This window comes from Chionomys nivalis, chromosome 20 (genome assembly GCF_950005125.1).
Source record: "Chionomys nivalis chromosome 20, mChiNiv1.1, whole genome shotgun sequence".
In the NCBI taxonomy this organism is placed as follows: domain Eukaryota; kingdom Metazoa; phylum Chordata; class Mammalia; order Rodentia; family Cricetidae; genus Chionomys; species Chionomys nivalis.
In genome coordinates, this window is record NC_080105.1 from 54,534,074 (window position 1) to 54,557,195 (window position 23,122).

A 23,122-nucleotide genomic window follows, 5' to 3' on the forward strand; every position below is an offset into this window, starting at 1 on the left:
ATCCGGAAGCACCGCGGGCGCGCATCTGGCGGCGGCTGGGCCGCTGGTTCCCGGCTGGGGTCCAGTATGTCTGCTCATCGGAAGCACGGTAGGCAGGAAGCGCGGAACGTGAGCGGAAACTAGGTCTGAGATCCCCAGGGGTGGAGGGTGTCCTCATGTTGTGACCAGAGGACGTGGCAGGCTGATGGGGGATCGTGGGACTTCAGGGCGGGGGCGTGATGGACCCTGAGGGTCCCCGGGCTTTGTGGGACCCCGAGCGGTGTGAAGGTCTTTGGCGACCGCCGTCTCAGGTAGTGGATTCCTCCTGCTGCTGGCTGCGTCGGGCGGCTGTGGCAGCCTTTCAGGGGTCTTCGTTGTCCCAGCGACCTCACTGGTGGAAGAGTCCTCCAGCACCTAGGCGTCCTCACTTGTTTCTAGAATAGCACTGGGTCGGAGCTGGCGCGTGTAGGGACTGGGTGAGTGTGTGTGTGTGTGTGTGTGTGTGTGTGTGTGTGTGTGTGTGTGTGTGTGTGTGTAGAGGTGACACGAGACCTAGTGTCTGGAGGGCAGCCTCCATCCAGGGCAGTCACACCAGCCGGCTCTTCCTATGGCCTTCATCTCTGGGGGTCCTGAAAATGGAGTTCTTGTGATGGGAGTAGAGACTCTCATGCTTTTCTGTTTTTGAAACATCTTCTCCGTTGTGAAGTGAAGAAGAAGCCAGTGTCAACTGTATACAGTTTGTAAGTATCTACTTAAAAAGCAGGAAACTAGTTTCTCAGCAAGCAAGAAACCCATGAACAAGTTAGTTAAAAATCCCCATTCTGTGTTTTGGGTTTGTTGTTGTTGTTGTTTTTCTGTTAGAAAACTGTGCTAGTGACCACCCTCTTCGGTGTGTTCCCACTTTCACCTAATTGCCAGCCCCCCACCCCAAAAAAGTAAGGCCATCTCAGGGATTAGAAAGGACCATAAACAATCAGATGTGGTGTTCCAAAATTGGACATAAGCATTCTCTAGCGTGTAGCAGACTTTGTTATAATCTTCTGCTGGAAGAGAGTTCAAACTCTTTATTGGTTAATGGTTAATATATGTTCATCTGTCTTCTGCAGTCTGATTGGTTCCACACCCATGCTTCATCTTCTTGCATTCCCTTCTCTGTCTAGGATACTTTTAAACCTGACATTAAATGCTTTTTCCTGAGCAGAGTAAAGCATCTAGTAAACTCCAAAACCCTTTATAACCTCACTGAACTCAGATGCAATGAAGGAAAGCTTTGGGTTGTTTTTTGCCAGTCCCTAAATTACCCCCTGCATAGAGTCTCCTTTCCTATAGGAGAGAATACATGACAAAATGATGAGGTAAAATGAAATTAATTTAAGAACATTGTGTTTGGAGGAATGAGTATAGATTAATAGGTCTTGAAAGTACAAAAAGTAAGTGGGAGATGCTGGAGACACAGCTCAGTGGTTAAGAGCATTGGCTGCTCTTCCAGAGGATCCTTTTTGGCTTCCCAGTACCCACATGGTGGCGCTCAATTTTCTGTAACTCCGGTTCCAAGGAATCTGCAAATCTGGCCTTCACATGTACCAGATACACTAATGGTGCACAGACATACATACAGACAAAACACCTATAAATGTAAAAAAAGGTACATATATATGTACATATACACACATACACATTTTATGTGTGTCTATTTAAATATATACAAATACGTCTATCTCTATATTATATGTATCTGTATATATGTGTGTGTGTGTGTGTGTGTAATGGAAAACAAATGTTAGCTTTCTTCTTTTCTAAGCGTGATCGCCTGAAGAGCCCTGGTCTGGGGAACAAGCTCTGAGAATTATGTGAGATCTGAGTCGGAGTAAGAATGCTAAGCACTTGCAGTTTGTTAAAGCAGTGGCACGGGACCAGAGCGTATCTGTCTTCAGCCTGTCCTGTGCTGGCCCTGCCCTCCCACCTTGCCAGGTCTAAGCATAAGGAAAATGCCTGGCCGGTGGAGACATTGCCACTGGTGTCACTCGTAGTTCGAGTCCATGTGTCCCTCAGGGACATTGCGTCTCAGTGGTGGGGAGAGGTGCTAGGGTATTTTTACCTTTAAAGATAGCATCCTATTCTGTGGCCCAGAGCGGTCTTGAACTCACAGTAATCCTTCTGCCTCGGTCTCCCAAGTGCTGAGATGATGAACGAAGATGCTGGACTGTTTGTTCTATGTACATAGAAATAGGATATACACAGAGCCCTGCGCCAACATCTCTTTAGCTAGCTTGTGGTCGCTGAGCATCCATTGCTGATGTAAGCTGCCTCAGGCATTAGGGATCCTACGTGAAATCTCCTCCCTTGGATAGCAGCAATGGTGTAATTCAAGACTATGCACTAGTGTGGAGAATGGGCTAAGGGTGCCAGACTGTTCCTTCTCTGGGCCCTAGCATAGACTAGAAAGCTTGTAAGGTGTGTGTGTGGGGGGGGGATTGAAGAAATGACTGTAGGTTTTTGGTGATTTCATTTTTGGTGATTTCGTTTTGCGTTTCTTGTGGAAAGTAGACTGCTTCTGTACCAGGCCGTCAGCTGAAAAGACTCCACTCAGAATGAATAGGATACTGGGACCTAGAGCAGACACTCAGGCCAGGTGCAGAGTTGACTAACACTGGTGTGGCTGGAGACTATGGAAGGAGCCTCGGAGAAGAGAGTTGAAGAGCCAAGGGTGGTCCTGTCTCCACAACCCCCGCCCCACCCAGGCCGGCCTCCTGGGGATAGGAGATGGAGTTATATGAGCCCAGACTTCAGTCTGGCCTGAGCTAGGGCCTCAGAGTTAATTGCTTCCAATTGTTGGGGACAACCGTCTTTTAGACAGGGACCAGAACAGCAGTGCTTTGTGAAGGCCAGGTAACCTGCATGATGTGTGGGGGTCTACAGAGGCAGCGGTTGGTGTCATGGTGCATTTCTCAGGGTGCAGGAAGGGGCAGCAGGTTCCTCTAAAGAGCAGTGCAGTGTGGGTGAGGAAAGATACCACCACGTGTGCAAGGCTTCTTTGCTACCTTCTTTATAGATGACTGCATGTTTGAGGGACCTGAGAAATACCGTCAGGTCCTGCCCTGAAGTCACAGCCCAGGAAGTGTGAGGCCGCAGGACAGTGTGCAGGCTGAGAAGTGACAATGTACCAGCAGCCTTTTGACTTGACAACCTTCCCATCTGCCAAGCCAACAGAACCCCGCGTGGAAAGAAGTGGTTCCCAGCCTCCCTAAGGCTGCCGCCCTTTAATACAGCCTCTCGTGTTGTGGTGACTCCCCCAACATAAAGTCGTCTTCATTGCTATTTCATAATTGTAATTTTGCTGCTGTTATGAGTCATAGTGTAAATAGCCATGTTTCCCATGGTCTTAGATGACCCCTGTGAGAGGGCCATTCAACCCCAAGGTTGGGAAACACTGATCTAAATACTTTGCTGGTCGCTGCTTCTTTCTGTTGAGCTGAAACTATGTCTAATGAAAAATAGGATTATTGGTATAAAAATTATACTTTGTCTCACGTCTTCAGTTTCTAATAAATACAGCATCCTGACTTGCCCTCAGAGTAGCAGCTGGCTTCTCTCAGCTCAGTCTGTTTCTGTGAGAAGGCAGCGCTGTGAGTGGCTGGTGAAGGTCCCAGCATGGTCTGTGGCAGAACCAACCCATCCTCCCAGAAGTATGCTTTGCTGTCTCCCCGCCGCAACTTCCCAGTCTTAATGAAAGCGTTTGCAGCCTTCCCTGGACCCAACTTGCTTATAGTAGTTAACCGTGTGGCAAGTGTCATTAGAAACCTCTAAGAGAGGAAGCTCATACACATAGTGTACCTAGGACATTTTCTTGAATTTTTTTCAGTACTGAAGTGTTTGTAAATGGACTTTTTTGGTATGTGTTTGTTTCTGAGACAGGGTGTGTTGTGTCATCCAGGCTGGCCTTGAACATGATGCAGCTCTTAAGAGCCACAATAGTCCTGTCTCAGCCCTTGGATTACTGAGTTGCAAGTGTGCACCACAATGCCTGGCTCTCTAGTGTATATCTGCTACTTAGAGATTCTAATCGTGTTCCATTTGAATCTTATTTGGAGTACTGTTTTAATTAATATTTCACAAAGCTTGCCAACTCTTGCTTAAATCTCAGCTAATCATTTTTAGGCAACGGTTAAATACTTTGGCTATCATTTTCAGGAACTCTGCATAGGAATGGCAAATTCAGTCAGCATGTTTAAACAGTTTTTACTGAAAAAGAATTCAGAGTATCAAATTTTCATAAAGTACAACAAACTTGGAAAAATTAAAGTGCCCAATAAAATCGTGTGTGTGACACACACACACACACACACACACACACACACACGCATATTACAAAGAAAAAGGAGAATAACCAAAGCTGATGCTTACTAAAGCAGAGGAACTTTTCAAAGTTTAAATTGGCAAAATAGTTTGTTTTTCTATTGTAGTTTTAGGGATAATATTTGAGAGCTTTTTCTTCATACAGCAGGGTAAGGTGAGAAGGGGCGTTGTCAAACCACAGAGAAAGTTTCCATTTCTGGTCAGTTCTGACGGTTAAAAGCCCGATAGCCCTCGTTTTCCCATCACAGATCTCTGTTAAGGGAAAGGGATCTGTCAGAAACCCATTTGTTCTGTGCGGTTTTCTCTGGAAATGCACGACCAGGATGTTTCGTTTTAAAGGTCTTTGTTGGTATTTGCGGTCAGCCTCTGTTGCTCCAGTGTAATTTCTGCGAGCATACAGCTCTGTCATTGTCACAGCTTCTCGTGAACACTCCATTTTGAAATAACTCTTTCTGAACAGATCTCGCTCCTCATATCTGTAAATTAGCAGCTGTTGTGTGACATGGCTCTTCCTGGGGAGACAGAACGCACACACACACACACACACACACACACACACACACATCTATTCACCCCAGACAGAGACCCATGACAGACCAAAGTGTGGATGCCACTGAAGTCCACCTTGGTGAACCAGATGAGTTTTATTGGGATTACTATGGGTGAGGGGTGTGGTGGTTTGAATAAAAATGGCCCCAAAGGAGTAGCACTATTAGGAGGTGTGGCCTTATTGGAGGAAGTGTGTTGTTGTAATATGAGCGGCGGGGCTGCGTCCCCGGCACCCAGCCGCCCACATGGCTAGCTTATGCCCCGAAATAATTACACGGAAACTGTATTCTTTTAAACCCTGCCTGGCCCATTAGCTCCAGCCTCTTATTGGCTAGCTCTTACATATTGATCTAACCCATTTCTAATATTCTGTGTAGCCCCACGAGCTGGCTTACCAGGGAAGATCTTAACCTGCGTCTGTCTGGAGTGAGAGAATCATGGCGACTCCTTACTCGGCTTCTTTCTCCCAGCATTCTGTCTGTTTACTCCACCCACCTAAGGGCTGGCCTATAAATGGGCCAAGGCAGTTTCTTTATTAAATGAAAGTAACTTCTCCATCATTTCCCCTTTTTTGTTTAAACAAAAAAGAAAGGCTTTAACTTTAACATAGTAAAATTACATATAACAGAACAGTTATTAAGCAAGAATTACAGTTACAATATTTATATCTATTTTATCTTTTATCATAACTAATGAAAACTATAACTATCTATTTATTCTTTAACTCCATCAAAGACTCCAGAAGGATATAATATTACCTAAGTAAACAAGAAATAAGAAAACTCTAGAAATGACAGAGACATCTTGCTGCCTGGACAGTCACCCAAAGTTCCTCTGTACCGTTGGGGCATCCATCTTCAGCCTACAGGCCCATAGTTTTCAGCAGACATTTCCATGAAGCAGGAAAATTCCAAAGACAGTTCAGTCACTTTCTGCTGTGTCCTGCAGAATGTCTCGTAGACTCTTTCATGAACCCCGAAAGACCATCTCACCTTTAGGCAAATTTAGCAGTCCTCTCTCTGCGGGTTCTTTGTGTCCAGTTTATGCATCAGTCCATGCAAGAGCAGTTTCTTGCCCAAATGTCTATCAAACTCCTTAAGGAGCCTCTTCGGTGCCCATCTTCCTCTTGAAGTAGATTGGTGCTGCCAGGAGCAGACGTATCTCACTATAACAGTCCTAAGTTATTAAAACATTTAAATGCCATATTTTGTAGCCTTTGAAAGATGCCTATTTAACTGAAATATATCTATGCACATCTAGAAAATCTAACTAACACGACTAAAAGCTTGACAATTATTGATGATTATCCATTAACAACCTATATACATTACATTTTTAAATGAACTATACAATCACAATACCTTAATCGAGATTAGAAATACATATACATATAACAAAATTGACCTTAAAATCTATACCAATGCAAATTATTCATATCTATATCATTTCCCCCTTTAAATGTAAAAGAATATTCATAAACAATATTTGGGAATATGGGCGCAGTTTTTTTCTCTCCAAACTGCTTCCTGCTGAATGGGGGTGCTGTATTCAGATCTTTCATGGTGTAACCTGTGTGTCAGGGTCATCTCAGTCGGCAGTTGAGTGAAGTAATTTTTTGAAGGTGTTCACAGCAACCTTTCAGGAGGGCGTGGTCTATCATACCATATCGGGATAGACGCAATCCACAGAGTCTCATCCTCTGTGAAAACAAAAGAAGACCCTCTCCAAAGCATCATATCCTTAGACCCATATTCTGAAATCATAATACCTTTGTATCCATTCTGGTTTAGCTTGGCAGCCCATATAATGAAATGTCTCTCTGCACTTAGCTCCTTTACAGTCAAAAATTTTAAAGAAAACACAATAATACAAAGAATCCAGACTCTCTGTGAATTTTCCATTGTTACATGGTTTATTTTTCTTTATTTCTTTTAATCTACAACTATCTGTACTCTGTCTCTTTAAAGACTTTACCCTCTTTTTTTTTAAGACATTAACTTTATTCTTTATATATATTTTTTTCTCTCTCAAGCCTACGTATATTCATCCAACAGTGTCTGAATCAGTTCTATTGTGAATCTGTAATTTCTTTACTATCCAGGAGCAGTTTGTTTTGAGCTTTTAAATCGTTAGGGGCTTAAGAATCTAAGCTGTGACACTCCTAGGTCAAAAACAGGTACTGCCAGCTTGCTCCGCCCAGTACAATATGGCAGAGCCACTCGTGTCTCTGATGCTTGCACATTGCACCAGTAGCGTGGTGGAGCAGCTTATGCCTCTGAGCCGCAGCACGCAATGACTTCCTTTTAGGCACACAGTGAGTCTAGTTGCGATCAAACAAATCGTAGCACTTTACTCCAAATGCTGCATTCAAAAGCTCTGTCTCCTGCAGGAGCCAGACAGAGATCGCGATGGCGGCACAGCCCAGAAAGCCGGCATTTTAAAACAGCCAGTTTTTTCCTGTTGCTGAGTCAGGACAATTTCTTTGCGGCACGCAACCCACAAACAGCAAAAAGCTGTCTTAAATTCTCTCTGTGTCCTTTTTAAGCCCTCTCAGGTTTTATGTGGAGTTCATTAGCACGTTGGGTGCCACTCTGTTGTAATATGAGCGGCGGGGCTGCGTCCCCGGCACCCAGCCGCCCACATGGCTAGCTTATGCCCCGAAATAATTACACGGAAACTGTATTCTTTTAAACCCTGCCTGGCCCATTAGCTCCAGCCTCTTATTGGCTAGCTCTTACATATTGATCTAACCCATTTCTAATATTCTGTGTAGCCCCACGAGCTGGCTTACCAGGGAAGATCTTAACCTGCGTCTGTCTGGAGTGAGAGAATCATGGCGACTCCTTACTCGGCTTCTTTCTCCCAGCATTCTGTCTGTTTACTCCACCCACCTAAGGGCTGGCCTATAAATGGGCCAAGGCAGTTTCTTTATTAAATGAAAGTAACTTCTCCATCAGTGTGTCACTGTGGGGGCGGGCTTTAAGATCTCTTTTTATCAAAAGTCGGCAGTCAGTCGACTTCCTGTTGCCTGAAGATGTGTGGCACTCTCAGCTCCAGCACCACCTCTGCCAGCTGCCGTGCTCCCTGTCATGATCATAACAGGCTGACCCTCTGAAGCTGTAAGCCAGCCACCCTCAGTTAAATGTTTCCTTTATTAGAGCTGCCGTGGTCAGGGTGTCTCTTCACAGCAATAGTAAACCCTACCTAAAAAGTCTTCCATCCCATCTGCTTTTTAGATGTACAGTATATATTCAGTAAGGTGAAATTTATACATTTAGTCTAACTTTAAATAAGGCATATTATGCACACAAGGGGCAAGCATATATTATTTTTGTCATCAAAATAAAAAAAATTTAAAATATAAAAATATTCATTGAGTTTATAGGATATGATTTGGTAGTCTTAAAAGATGCAGAATCCCTTTTTTGTCATACAGTTTTTGTTTTTCTTTTTGCAGGAAAGAATATTATATAAAGGAAAATTTGTATGTCTGTATTTGGTTTGTTTTTAGGTAAGAGCTTTTCAAATTAGAAGTACACACATTCTTATGATCAGTGAAATTCCGCCACTAGAAGTGCCATACTTGAAAATGGAGGACATTGTGCTAATAAGCCAAACACGTGTGTTCTCACTCACTTGTGGCATCTGAGAAAGTTAATAGCAGAGGAGAATCAGATAGTGGTCACTTGAGGCCGGAAATGGCAGAGGGGTGTAGGCCGGGAGATGGCTAGGTTACACGGCAGGTATTAAAATTCAACTGGGAGGAAGAAGAGATTAATTTTAGGGTGTGATTTTTGCTTTCACTTATGTATATGAGCGTGTGTCTGAGTGTGGGTTTGAGCTTGTGAGTGCAGTGTATGTGGAAGCCATGTTCCTGTGCTAGAGTTATAGACAGCTCTGAACTTGGGTCCTTTGCAAGAGCAGCTCATGTTCTTAACCACAGAGCCATCCCTGCAGCCTCAGGGAAAATAAATTCCATTTTATGACACAGCAGGATAGCTGCAGTTTCCTTTGCATTGTGAATTTTACAGTAACCTGTCATATCCTTTATAAAGAACAAGAGGTTCACTCAAAGGAAAAGCATGAAGATATTTACTTATTTTGACTATTATCTCCTCATGGGTATTGAGGTGTGGCAGTATTCCCCGTAAGCATAGAGCCATCGTGTCTAAGGTAAGAGGATAAATAAAATAGAAAAGCAAGTTCTGCACTCATATTCTGCTTTCTGATATTATTAGAGATGTAGGCTGGGCTGTGAGGCATCACAGAGTGATGTGACGCCTTCTTATTGATGCTTCTTTCTTGGGAGGACTTGTTAGATCAGTGGGTTCTCAGCCTTCCTAATACTACAGCCCTTTAATACAGTTCCTCGTGTCGTGGTGACCCCAGCCGTAAAATTATTTCATTGCTGCTTTGTAACTGTAATTTTGCTACTGTTATGAATTGTGATATAAATCTCTGATATGTAAAGGGGTCGCAACCTACAGGTTGAGAACTACTGCCAGTCTCTTGGTCTCTATACTGGCACCACAGTTAAACAACAACAACAAAAAACATCCCCTGAATGCTGCCATTAAAAATGGAACTGTTTGGTATTTTATGGAACTGTTTGGTATTTACCACCAACCGTTAGAGTTTTCAATCGAGTAACTGCATTGAGCAAGAGCTTAGGGTTCTATAGATTTGTCCCCGGCAATTCAGTTTCTTATTCCTCTTTCTGAAATATACATACTTAACAGTTCTTCCTTATGGTCTAATTTCCAAAGAACACTTGGCTAGGAAGGTTTATTTTCCTTTGGTTTCTGCCTTTAAGTTGAAATAGAAATATAGAGAGCCTTTAGTTCTTTCTGAAAATTATATCAAAATAACTCAGTTCCTCTATGGGAAAGAGACCTAATTTCTGTATTTGGTGTTGGAACACATTAATTTTCACTGGGATGTTTTCTTTCACATTGGCCTTTTTCTGTATCTATCATTTCCTGATTCTGATTGCTCCATCAGCTTGGTAATTGTGGTTTTTTCCCTGCAGGCTGTTTTGGTGTTTTGTTTTGTTTTGTTTCCAATTGGTATTAAACACCCATTCCCCTGCTCTTGTTTCCTTGTGATTGCTTTTTGACAGACACTGGAGTTGCGAGTTCAAACTTGCTCTCTCTGCTAGAAGAGGAGCATGCTGATGAGCTGTGAGCAGGACTGGAGGCAGGCTTGCTTCCAGCTCCTAGCCGAGGCTTAGCTAGAAGTATCTGTTATGGCCACAAAGCAATTTTTATTTCATTCACATGAAAACTCGGAGCTTTTGAGCCTTTGGGGTCCTAGGACAGGAGCCTGCCTCCCAAGGACTAGGGAGACTATGTGGCTCTTTTTTTGTTTGGGTGCTTTATTTTTTCTTTAAAGCATATTAGAATTTAAATTAAAAAAGAGCTTATTAACCATTAACTTAATTTGTAGACCCATATTTGTAGGATGTAAACACACATACATGTATACATACACACACATAGACCCAGCAAGCATGCCAGGTCAAAAAGGAGCAAGTTTAATAATAAATACTTTTTGTTTTGAGACAGAGTTTCATATATCACAGGCTTACCTTGAAGTCACTTTATAGCCAAGGATAACCTTGAATTTCTGATAATTTTACCCCCATTCCCTAAGTGCTAGGGTTATAGGTATGCACCGTTGTGCCTGGGATTATGTAGTGCTGGGAATTAAATTCGGGGCTTTGTGCATGCCAGCCTGCCACTCTGTCAACTGAGCTACACCCCGTCTAATACTTTCTTATGTACATTGTGGGCTTATACGAAGATGCAGTCTTCAAAAGAGAATAACATCCATTTATGTCTGCTTTTAATAGTAATCAAAAAGCAAGCTGGCCAATTAAAAAGCATACATTGTTCACTAAAGAAGTTTTTATTTATAGGAAATGGTCAAGAAATTTCTAAGTTTTGCTCTGTTTTAACCTGGATGTTGAGTGTTAGGCGTGAACACAAAATGGTCTCTACAGAGTTATGATCTAAAATAGCTAATTTTTCTGTTTTAAGTTAGTGGCCCAAACACTGTTAGTGACAGGAAAGAAATTCTCTTTGCCTCAGATTTGTAGACTGTGAGTGCCAACCTGATGCTTGTAGCTGCATCTCTCCCCTTGTAAATCTGTGGGGATTTTATTACTGTCGTTCTTAAGCTTTGTAGAGAGGAAACAAATAAGGGCAAGACATAGGACATCCTGTGTTAGAGGACAGGTTTTTTGTTTTTCAGTTTCAGTGTCCGCCCTTTGTTCTCAAACGCCAGGATTAAAGGAAAGTCCGTGAATAAGCCTTCCAGCAATATTAGTTGGTGGAAAGAAACAAATAATGTTTTGCTCTATAAGCTTTGCTTTTTTATAACTGATTTGCAAATTAAGATTACATTATTTTCAAAAGTACTTTATGATTTATATTGCAGCAGTTGAAAATATTTAGACATTTGTTGGCAAAGTTATTTTAGATGTCTAGATATTAGGATTAAATTAGATTAATATTTATTAGTTAAACTTAGTGTTAAAGACAAAAACTTTAACTTTAATGAGGCACCCATCTTGACATCTGTTTGCGAGCAGCTGCATTTGTGCTTGTTCACTCTCTACTCCTTTAGTGTCATACTTGAAGTCCCAGCTAGAACAGTGAAACTTGAGAAAGAAATAAAAGGGATACACATAGGGAAAGGAGAAGCCAAAGTCTCCCTATGCGTAGCTGAAATCATTCTAAGCATAAGAGACCCCATGTGCCACACCAGGAAACTTCTGGAACTGGTAAGTGCTTCAGCCAAAGTGGTAGGTTACTAACTAATGTCTAAAAATGAGTAGCTTTCCCATAGGCCAAAACAAACAGACTGAGAAAGAAATCAGGGACACAGGTCTATTTCCTAGAAACAAAACGCGCGCACACACACACACACACACACTTGCACATGTGCATACACACACACATATGAGGGCAGGGAGAGAGGAAGGGAAGGGATAGAGAGAACAAATGGCATAAAACAAACAAAGAAAGTGGGAAGAAGACTTATACAATGAAGACTTCTAAACACTGGAGATATATTTGAAGACACCCGTGGAAGGAGAGACCTCCATGAACATGCATTGTTAGGATTAATATTGTGGGAAATGGCTTTCTATCGAGAGCAGTCTACAAATTCAATGCAATCTATCAAAAATTAAACACAATTCCAAACAGAAATTGAAAAAGGATCTTCAATTCACATGGAGACACACACAAGAGACCCCAGATAGCCAAACAGTCTTGAACATTAAGAACGCTACTGGAGATATCACCATTCCTGATTTTAATACCACAGAGTCTTAGAAGCAAAACCGCATGATGCCTTGGACAAAAACAGACTCATTGATCAAGGGAATAGAATTAGGACCCACATCTAAGTGCAGCCACCTGATTTTTGATAAAAGTGCCAGAAGTACACATTGGGGGAAAAGACTTCAATGGTATGAGCAAGACTGGCTATTTGGATGTAGAAGAATAGATGTGGTCCTTCCCTCTCACCCTGCACACAAATCAATTCCAAATTGATCAAAGAGCTCAATGTTAGACCTGAAACAGAAACTTCCAGAAGCAAGAATAGTGAGTAGCGTAAACAAACGAGAAAGCCAGCCAGTGTTGTAGTTGCTACCATTGAAACGCACTAACAGGGTACCCAGCACAAATTATCTGAGCATATGATCCCTTTACAGCTGGAGCGATTCTGTGTATGACCAAGGAATTCTCATCCACGAGCCTCCCCTGGTGTCTTTTCTCGTATTTCACACTGCAAATCACCGTCTTCAGTTGTTCTGATTCCTGTCTGAAGGCTCTGAGATACTTAGGCACTGTAGGAGTGCAGACTTAAGTGAAGAATTCCCACATCTGCGCTAAACCTGCAGGAGCTATACAAACCTGTTCCTCCACGGGTAGTCAGCAGTTCAAAGGGAGAGACAGTGGAGAGTGTCTCAGTAAAACTATCCCCCCAGCAGCGGGCAACTCTGCCAATGCAATAAATCAGAGCAGGCCAAATCAAACCCAATTAAAGTCCTGGTTTATTCTGAGCCGAGCATTCCTGGGTGTTCTCCTGAAAGAAGGGAAAACCACATAGCCTTTCCTTAGCAGGCCCTTTAAATGCCCTGCAGGCGTGGTCTTTAGCATCTCTGGGGGAGGGAACTTGAGAAGGCCAACAGACACAAAATGGATCATCCTCTAGAGCGGGGCCTGTGTGGGGTCATTGAGGGGCAGAGCATGGGAGTCCATTTGAACCGTGGGCTCTGGGAGATCGCATGCCACGCAGTGTCGGCATAGTGGCCTGAGAGTACGGGCCTAAGCGTTCTCTGAGCGCGTGGCCAGCGCTGGAGCCAGCCGCCTGGCTTCTGGGTAGTTATGGATGCCTTTGTTCTGAGTGGAAGCCATATGCAATTTAAGTAAATGTAGTAAATCATTTCTGTTGTTAATCTGCTGCTTTTGTAGTGTTTACTGAAAAAGTGCTGAAGAGACTTTTTCCTGATGTTTCAAGTGGCCGAGATAAGGGGGCACCTCAGCCTGCTGCTTTGGAGACACCACCTGAGAATGCGACTCCGGAGGCCGTACAGCACACACATGTTCACAGGCTGGCAGGTAAGGACGGATTTCAGGTGTCAGTGTTTCCCTGCACTTAACTCTGGGTGTGTGTTATCTTAGCCTGGGGCCTCTGTGGAGAACACACTTCAAGTCTTGACAGCAGTTCAGCAGGACAGCCTCATTCTCTACTCGATGGAGTCAGCTGACTCGATGGAGGGCCAATGGGCTTAGAGCTTTCCAGCCACACAGAGGCCACCGTGCAGTCTCTGTTGGGCTCATTTGCACGATGAGTAGGTTTGGGCTCGGCTACAGTGAGAACTGTTAGCATATCCACAGTCATTACACTGACTCCCAACAGCCTCTTAGCTACCCATTTGGCTTCCATTGACTCAGCTGATGTTCCTTGTGCATTGCTCTTTGACAAAAATTTATCCTGGAGAAGTGGGCAGCAGGAAGCCCACAGTGAGAGCCGCAACAACTCCAGTTCCCACACAGTGCAGCAGTGTCAATTAGGGGACAGTTCTTCAGACGACATGTGCCAGACCACATGGTATACAGCCACAGCAGGGGAAACATATTTAGAATGTACTTAGGGGTTGTGCTGGTTTAGTAAGGTGGTAGTTGTAGGTTCTTCTCCCAGTTCTATGACTTCTCTTGTACCAGATAGTTGAATAGGCGTCCCTTTTACTGAGTGGGTCATAAGACCAGTTAGAGAGCTGTTGGGTACCACGTAGGTGTTGTGCCATTGCTGCACCCTTAGGGTTATAGTGCCATGGTGGTTGGCATGGTTCATAGGTGCCATAGCTCGGCAGACTATTGCTTTCTTCCCACCAATCCTCTGGTACCCTGAAAGCTAGTCTTCAGGGAGGAGCCTTTCAAGTCAGTTCCAGCTCAGGTCCTTTGGGTTCTGTGTCCAAAGTGCATGGTATCTTCAGCAATTGAGACTTAACCCACCACTTCAGGGAGGCAATTAAGGGCAATAGCAGTGGTCTATAATGTTTTGGAAGTCTCTTAGGCAGCCCCAATCAATAATTCAGAAGAGGACTTTTCATACCTGGTGTTTTAGGGCTTTTGCAGATAGTCCTTGGATCTTGGGGGAACATTATCAGCCCAGATGGGAAATTTTCATTTAAATGCACTTTTTCTTTCTCTTTCTCTCTCTCTCTCCCTCCCCTCCCCTTACTCCTCCCTCTCTTTCTCTCTCTGTCTTTGTATAGATGTATAGACTTATATGTATTATATGTAATTTTAGGTAAATAGATAATATGATTCCTTATACTTTCTCAGACATCCTTACAGTTATTTTTCTGTCCTCCCTCCTGTATTAATTTCCCTCCTCTCTATCAGATTAAAGCCCCCCAAGTTCCCCTTATTTCCCCTTAAAGTCTTGTGCCTTGCTATCCCCCTGTCTATTGCCCCTTTCCTCTCCTGGGTTCTGAAGGTCCTCCAGGTTCTATGCCCTTGTCTGAAGACTCAGAGCAGGAACCACAGAAAAGAGAGGTCCTGGGGCTTTCGTCTGTCTCGGTCTGGGTTACTTCACTCAATACAACCCTTTCTAGTTCTAGCCATTTAACTGCACACTTCATGGTTTCACTTTTCTTTACAGCTAAACAATATCTCATTGTGTGTGTGTATGTGTGTACGTGTGTCACATTTTTATTCTTCATTCATCTGTTGACATTTCATTACCTAGCTATTGTGAACGGGGAAGTAAGGAACATGGTGGAGCAAGTATCTGGATGTCAAGTCCTTGGGGCAGATGCCAAGGCATGGCACGTCTGAATAATGTGGTTAATTTATTTTTAGCTTTTTTGAGGGTTCTCCATCCTGATTTGCAGAGAGCCTACACCAGTTCCCAGTCCCACCACCAGTGAACGAAGGGGCCCTTTTCCCTGTTCCCTTGCCAGCATCCATTGTCTGTTGTTTTGTTCATCTTTGCCGTTCTGACTGGAGTTAGATGAATCTCAAAATTGTTTTGATTTGCATTTCCCTAATTGTTATGGATGATGAACATTTTTTGAGGTATTTCTAAGCCATTTTTATTTCTTCGATTGAGAACTCTCTGTTTAGATCCAAAGCCCAGTTTTTATGGGGCCATTTGTCTCTTTGACTCTTTGTTTTTGAGTTCTTTGTGCATTCTGGATATTCATCCTCTGTCAGATATATAGCTGGGGAAGATTACTATTTTGTGAGAGTCTTCATTCAATTATTTCTTTAGCTGTACAGAATATTTTAGTTTCATGAAGTCCCGCTTGTCGGTTGTTGGCTTAGTTCCTCGGCAAATGGGGCTCTGTTCAGAAAGCCTTTCCTGTGCGCGTATCCTGGAGTGCACTGTGTCTTCTACCAGCTTCAGTGTTTCAGGATTCACGTTAGGTCTGTGATCTATTTGGAGTTAGTTTTTGTGCAAGATGATGGATCCCAGTCTACTCTCTGTCTTCCGCACCATTAGTACATGGTTTGGGAGTCTCTGTCAAACATTAGACAGCTGTGGTTGAGCATAGTCAGGCACAGCTAACACGGGGCTGTTGTTGTGTTCTCAGTGGTGCTTTGAGTGCTACTAGTCATAGCTTCATAATTCTCTTTTCTTGGCTGTAGTCATTTCTCTCCTCGCTCCCAAATACTGCTTCCTGTGTTTTCTTTAGGTTTGGTCTGTGAGATAAAAATTTTTTCTTTTCTTTTTTTTGACATTTTTTTTAAAAAGAAAACAAACTATCTTTTTTCATTATATTTATCAATCCAAGTTCCCACTCCCCCCTCCTCCCATTCCCTCCACATACCCTCCCACCCCACCTTCATCCAATCCTCAGAGAGGGTAAGGCACATTGCTTTGGGGAAGGTCCAAGGCCCTCCCTACTGTGTATAGGCTGAGCAAGGTATCATCCAAAGAGAACAGGTTCCCAAAAAGACAGTAGGGATAAATCCTGGTGCCACTGTCAGTGGCCCCTCAGTCTGCCCCAGCCATGCAACTGTCACCAAATTCAGAGGGACTAGTTTGGTCCTATGCTTGTTTATTCCCAGTCTGGCTGGAGTTGGTGAACTCCCATTTGCTCAGATAGACTGTTTCAGTGGATGAACCCATCATGGTCTTGACCTCTTTGCTCATATTCTCATTTCTTCCACTCTTCAACTGGACTTTGGGAGCTCAGTCCAGTGCTCCGACGTGGGTCTCTGCCTCTGTTTCCATCAGTTGCTGGATGAAGGTTCTATGGTGATATTTAAGATATTCATCTTTCTGACTACTGGGAAAGTCAGGATCAGGCCCCTTCTCCACTATTGTTTAGAGTCTTAGCTGGGGTCATCCTTGTGGATTCCTGGGAATTTCTGCTAACCCTATAATGGCTCCCTCAAGATATCTCTTTCCTTGCTCTCATTACTGTCCTTCCTCCATCTTTTCTATCCTGTTCCCTCAAGTTCTCCTCACCTCTTCCCTTCTCATCTCCTCTTCCCCTTCTACCCTTTTTTCTCCTCCCACCCCCATGCTCCCAATTTTATCAGGCGATCTTGTCTGTTTCCACTTTCCAGGTGAATCTATATATGTTTTTCTTAGAATTCACCTTATTACTTAGCTTCTCTAGGATCAAGAACTATAGGCTCAATAACCTTTGTTTATAGCTAGTATCCATTTATGAGTGAGTACATACCATATTCATCTTTTTGGCTCTGGGTTACCTCACTCACGATAGTGTTTTCTAATTCCATCCATTTGTATGCAATATTCAATATGTCATTGTTTTTTACTGCTGAGTAGTACTCTAATGTATAAATTGCCACACTTTCTTTATCCATTCTTCAGTTGAGGGGCATCTGGGTTGTTTCCAGGTTCTGGCTATTAGAAATAATGCTGCTATGAACATAGTTGAAATGCCTTTGTAGTATGATTGAGCATCTTTTGAGTGGTATTGCTGGATCCTGAGGTAGGTTGATTCCCAAGTTTCTGAGAAACCACCATACTGATAGTAATGTTTCTTTTACATATGTGGGTGCTCTTGTATTAGGGGCATAGATGTTCAGGATTGAGACTGCATCTTAATGAATTGTTCCTGTTATAAGTATAAAGTGTCCTTCTCCATCTCTTCTGATTGATTTTAGCTTGAAAAATATCTTGTTAGATATTAGGATAGCTACACCCTCTTGTTTCTTAGGTCCATTTGATTGGAAAACCTTTCCCCAACCCTTTATTCTGAGGTAATGTCTATCTTTGAGGTTGAGGTGTGTTTCTTGTAAACAGCAGGAGGCTGGATCCTGTTTTCATATCCATTCTCTTAGTCTGTGTCTTTTTATAGGTGAATTGAGTCCATTGATATTAATGACCTGTGGTTGGTTTTTTTTGTTTTGTTTTGTTTTATTATTATTATTATTATTATTATTATTATTATTATTATTATTATTATTATATATAGTGTTCTGCCCACGTGTATGCCTTCAGTACAGAAGAGGGCACCAGATCTCATTACAGGTGGTTGTGAGCCACCATGTGGTTGCTGGGAATTGAACTCAGGACTTTTGGAAGAGCAACCAGTGCTCTTAACCTCTGAGCCATTTCTCCAGCCTGAGCAGTGGTTGTTAATTCCTGTTATTTTTCAGTAGTGGTGTTTATGTGCTTCCCTTCTTTGGTTTTTGCTGGTGGGTGTTATCTGTTGCCTGTGTTTTTGTGGTTGCAGTTAGCTTCCTTGGGTTGGGGTTTTCCTTCTAGTACTTTCTGTAGGGCTAGGTTTGTGGATACGTATTGTTTAAATCTTTTCTGGTCATGAAATATCTTGTTTTCTTTATCGATGGTGATTGAAAGCTTTGCTGGGTGTAGTAGTCTCGTCTTGCATCCATGGTCTCTTAGTGTCTGCAGCACATCTGCCCAGGACCTCTGGCTTTCATGGTTTCCATTGAGAAGACGGGTGTAATTCTGATAGGTTTACCTTTGTATGTTACTTGACATTTTTCCTTTGCAGCTCTTAGTATTTTTTCTTTATTCTGTATGTTTAGTGTTTTGATTATTATATGGCAAGGGGGCTTTTTTTTTAATCCAGTATATTTGGTGTTCTGTAAGCTTCTTCTACCTTCATAGGGATATCCTTCTTTAAGTTGGGAAAGTTTTCTTCTATGATTTTGTTGAATATATTTTCTGTGCCTTTAAGCTGGAGTTCTTCTCCTTCTTTTATCCCTATTATTCTTAGGTTTGGTCTTTTCATGGTGTCCCAGATTTCCTGGATGTTTTGTGTTAAGAATTTGTTGGATTTAATGTTTTCTTTGACCATTGAGTCTATATCCTCTATAGTATCTTCAACTCCTGAGATTCTTTCTTCTATCTCTTGTATTCTGTTGGTTATACTTGTCTCTTTAGTTCCTGTTCGTTTACCCAGATTTTCCATATCCAGAATTTCCTCAGTTTGTGTTTTCTTTATTACCTCTATTTCAGAATTCAAGTCTTGAACTGTTTGCTTCACATGTTTGATTATTTTTTCTTGGTTTTCTTGGATTTCTTTGAGGGATTTATTTATTTCTTCCAGTTTTTTGTTTGTCTTTTCCTCCATTTCTTTAAGGGCATTTTTCATTTCCTCTTTAAATGTCTCCATCATTTTTATAAAGTTACATTTAAAGTTGTTTACTTCTGCTTCTTCTGGGTTAGGATGATCAAGTCTTTCTGTTGTATGACCACTAGGTTCTGGTGTTACCATGTTGCTTTTTAGGTTGTTAGATGAATTCTTGCATTGGCATCTACCCATCTCTTCTTTCAAATGAGGCCAGCAGTGTCTTTGCACCTTGGTCCAATCCTTGTAGTGGCTGTCTGAATGTTTGGAAATTTTTCTTGGTATACTCTGTACTGTCAATGTCTGTGTCTCAGGAAGCCTCTGAGGTCTCTCTAAGCCTGTCCTCTTGGTCTTCTCTCCTAGTTCGCTCCCTTGGTCCTCTCTCTTGGCCCCCTCAGTATTGGAGCAAGCTCTTCAGCCCCCTCAGTATTGAAGCAAGCTGTTTCAGAGTTCCACTGAGGTTGCAGGAGGATAGGCGAGTTTGAGGGTGAGGAGATGTAATTTTTTTAAGGTCAATTGTATCATGGAACATTTTCCTTTCTCCTATAACCATCGTGGGTAGCTGTTACTGTAGTCTGTGTTGCTCATCATAGTCTTTTGAATGCATTACTCATGCCCAAACTGTCAGTCATGTTTTGTATTCTATCAGACCACAGGGACCACTCTCCGCATACCTCATTCTGGCCTCTTGTCATCGGAAACTCTGAACGGGAAGCTGGTTTCCCACTTACGTGATATACTTGTTGGAGTGGCCAAGGGTGTGAATCTTGGTAGGAACACATTTATTTTAATGTTGAGGACAATTTATCAAGATGTAGGAGGAGAGAACTGGGAAACCATAATGGCAAAGACTGAACCAGACATGATCTGACACCTGCTCCACCACTGCCCATTGAAGTCACTCCACCCTTTAGTGTGGCATAATCGATGATCAGCATCTGACTGACAAAGTACAAAGGAGGAACAGATTCTGTAGCCAGGGACAGGCAGATGATGAGAAAGTGTTGCCTGGAGGGGCTTTGCTTCTTGTAGGCGGGCTTTTGACTGTCATGGGTCTTGTAATTGGAAGCTTGAGCCAATTTTTCTTCATTCTCTAAGATGTAGGAGGGAAAAAACTGTATCAAGCTATTCTCATTTGAGCTTCAAGTTATAAATCTAAGTACTCAACATTTGAAATTGGCTCTCTGTGGTATATTTTTAGGATGAAATGTTCTTCATACGTTACAGCCAGGCTATTAAGTGTGTGAGTGGATATTGCTTGATAGGAGAGAAATACATTCCAACCATGTGAGCAAATTCAAATTTTAATATTCTATTGAGTTTTAATAGTGGCTGTTTTATATTGATGGAACTGTGGGAAATGTTTACTCTTTTCCTTGTTTCTGTAGGAAATGTTTACTCTTTTCCTTGACTAATGGCCCTGTTTGCTGTAACATTTCGAATTTTCGTTGTTATTACTGTTTTTTAGGGTACATAGCCTGGTCCTTGGTCATTAAGGAAATACAAAGAGGGTGATGTTGGGGGAGAGAGGCATGATGTTGCATGTTTTATCATATGCAAAGGTGTATTTAATTACACACATGTGTATAATATGTGATGTGAAAGCAAAAGGAGGATTTTCGGGGGAGGAAGGGCACTAGCAAAGGGAGAAGGTATGGGGACGACAACAGGAGAAAATTAAGGGCAGAGCACAGTGATCTGTATGTATGCAAGTGTGCATACTGACTGAAATTGTTTTAGGATTTTAAAAATATATGAATAAGGAAAAACCCCAAACTGGTTTTAAAACTGCCGTGAGTAACCCCTGTTAGCCCTCTTTCCATTAGCGTGGATAGGAAGTGGAAAAATCTTCCCTGCAATCGCATTGAGTCATAGTCGGGTCAGCACTAACACCTCACAGAGTCGTCCATCTTCTATTGCTGCCTTGGGTCAGGACACCTTGCTCTGTAGGTCCGTGTGTACACTCATTTCCACATCTTCAGAAGTTCAGGTCTGTGTTGTGGAATCCTTGACTGTCCTGATCCTTATGGCCTTCCCTGATTCCCCATCCCTCACCAGAAAAGGAGGTATTACTTCATTGGTGTATTCAATAACACATAAATTTGTCCGGGTAAATGCAGGCACCTAGAAGACAAAGGGACACCAACTGTGAGTTTGAGTAGCAACGGAAAGAGACCACTCCCCCGAGTCTCCTGTGCTCTGCTGTCGTTACTAATGTCATTCTGAAGGCACTGTTCTCTGTGATGTTTGTGGTGGGTTAATGTCCTTGGTGCCACCATCAGCATGGGGTGCTGTCCCTGGTGCTGACTCCAGCCTAAGGGATCTGTCGTAGGTCAGGGTGCTGTCCTTGGTCCTGGCCCCTGTCTAAGGCGCTCTCTCTGCTGCTGAACCTGTGCAAAGTGGTCCAGTTCCCTAACAGCCTTTCCAGGGAGACCCTTACTCCACAACTGTGAAAGCTGGAACTCAGACAGCATGGCTAGTTATGAGTCCTATCCTAACCTAGCAATGATGTTAGTACTTAAAATCATGTTGGGCCCAACAAATGCTTTTGCCTGCCTGAAATGGTGCCGAAGATCTGAATTTATAACTTCTGAGCAGTTTTGGCAGGGCTGTTGAGCTCCAGGCATGAGCAAATCTGAAATTTGTCACTGTGTTACAGAAGCAACACTAAGAATTATCAATGAGGCAGCAATTTCTCATAAATATATTTATGACGATTGTAAATTGTGGAAATAGCAAAACAGACACATTCTGGCAAGTTCAGGTTCACACTTTACTGGGGACTTGATCAAACCTGTGAAGAAGTAATCAGAAATATGAAAAAAATGCAATAAGACTGTGCCCAGAGTATGGTTGTCTAAGAATATTTCCATAGTTTCTGCAAAGAGGACACTGAAGAGAGCATAATGCAGGAGGCAGCCACGGAGCTGCATCTGAAATGCAGTACACACCAAGGTTCAGGAGCAGGCTCTACGGTGAAGGGACAAGTGAGGACCATTCTCAACTGTGGAGCCACTGCATGGACATGGTTTTGAAGAGCACAGTGTTCAGCATAAGGAAAGAGGAGCAGGGTAGACATACGGGGTGGCCACCTAGGTCACAGGACAGTGAGACAGACCCTCACGGTAAGGCGGCACACCACTCTAGGCTTCCCTTTGTTCAGGGTGGTGAATTACTGACTCCAGCCTTTGTCTACATTCAGATGTTTAAGTTGAAATTTTACTTAGTTAAAATTCAAAATTCATTTTCCTGTTATGTTAGCAGTGTGTCCATCACTCCCTAACCACCTGGGAGGGCAGTTGAGCAATGGGCAGTCAGATACGGGCATTTTTATCAAGCAGCATGTTCTCCTAGACCTCTGATCCACAGAGCACTGTGGGCCTGATGAGTTAGGGGGTCATGATTTTTTTTTTATTTTTGTTAAGACCACCTGTATAGCTGAGGAAAAATAAACTAACTAAATTCCAGACGTAGAGATAATTTAAAATTGAACATGAAAATATGGAAGTGCTCAAGAAAACATAGGAGAATTCTTTCCCTATAAAGTTATACATATGGCCCAGGGTCATAAAAATTTTTGGTTTTACTTTATAAGATTCAAAAGTATGTGTGCAGAATTGCCACACGTGAAGTCAGAAAACAAATAGTGAACCAAGAAAATGATGGTAACTGACAGCATAGGCAAAGGATTCGTTCATTTAGTGTACGAAAGTCATGTGTTAGGGGAAAGGTAAATACCTCATGAAAATGGGCAAAACAGGGTTATTGGCATTTCACAAAACAAATGCGCAACTCTCTCAACCTTAAAGAGAGTGTTCTGCGTCTACTAATGAGAGAAACCCAAATTAAAAGTGAATTGTGATCCCTCTTCCATCTCTCCTCTTGTCATGGAATCATGGATCCATGTCCTTTGTCAGGCACTCAGGTCTGGCTGTCATGACTGAAGACAGATGGAAGAGACAGAAAATACAGTCACCCCTGACACCCACCTGGGTGCAGAAGGTCTGCATCTAGCCAGTCTCCCTGTGAACTGACTCCTGTATGCTAAGATTAGCATGCTCAGGGCTGAGAGATGGCTCAGGGGTTAAGAGTACTGGCTGCTCTTCCAAAGGTCCTGAGTTCAATCCCCAGCAACCACAT

The 23,122-nt window shown here is 42.7% G+C and overlaps 1 protein-coding gene across 2 annotated transcripts in view; it reads left to right on the forward strand.

Moving 5' to 3' along the window:
- Positions 1–23,122, forward strand: part of Erich1 (glutamate rich 1) — a 65,855-nt gene continuing 42,733 nt past the window's right edge. For both annotated transcript variants that reach the window (XR_009055690.1, XM_057752845.1), the window contains exons 1-2: positions 1–88; positions 13,371–13,517. Coding sequence is in view for 1 of the 2 variants with exons in the window: in XM_057752845.1 (XP_057608828.1) it covers positions 67–88; positions 13,371–13,517 (169 nt within the window). In the remaining variant the exon portion in view is untranslated. The remainder of the gene's footprint in view (positions 89–13,370; positions 13,518–23,122) is intronic.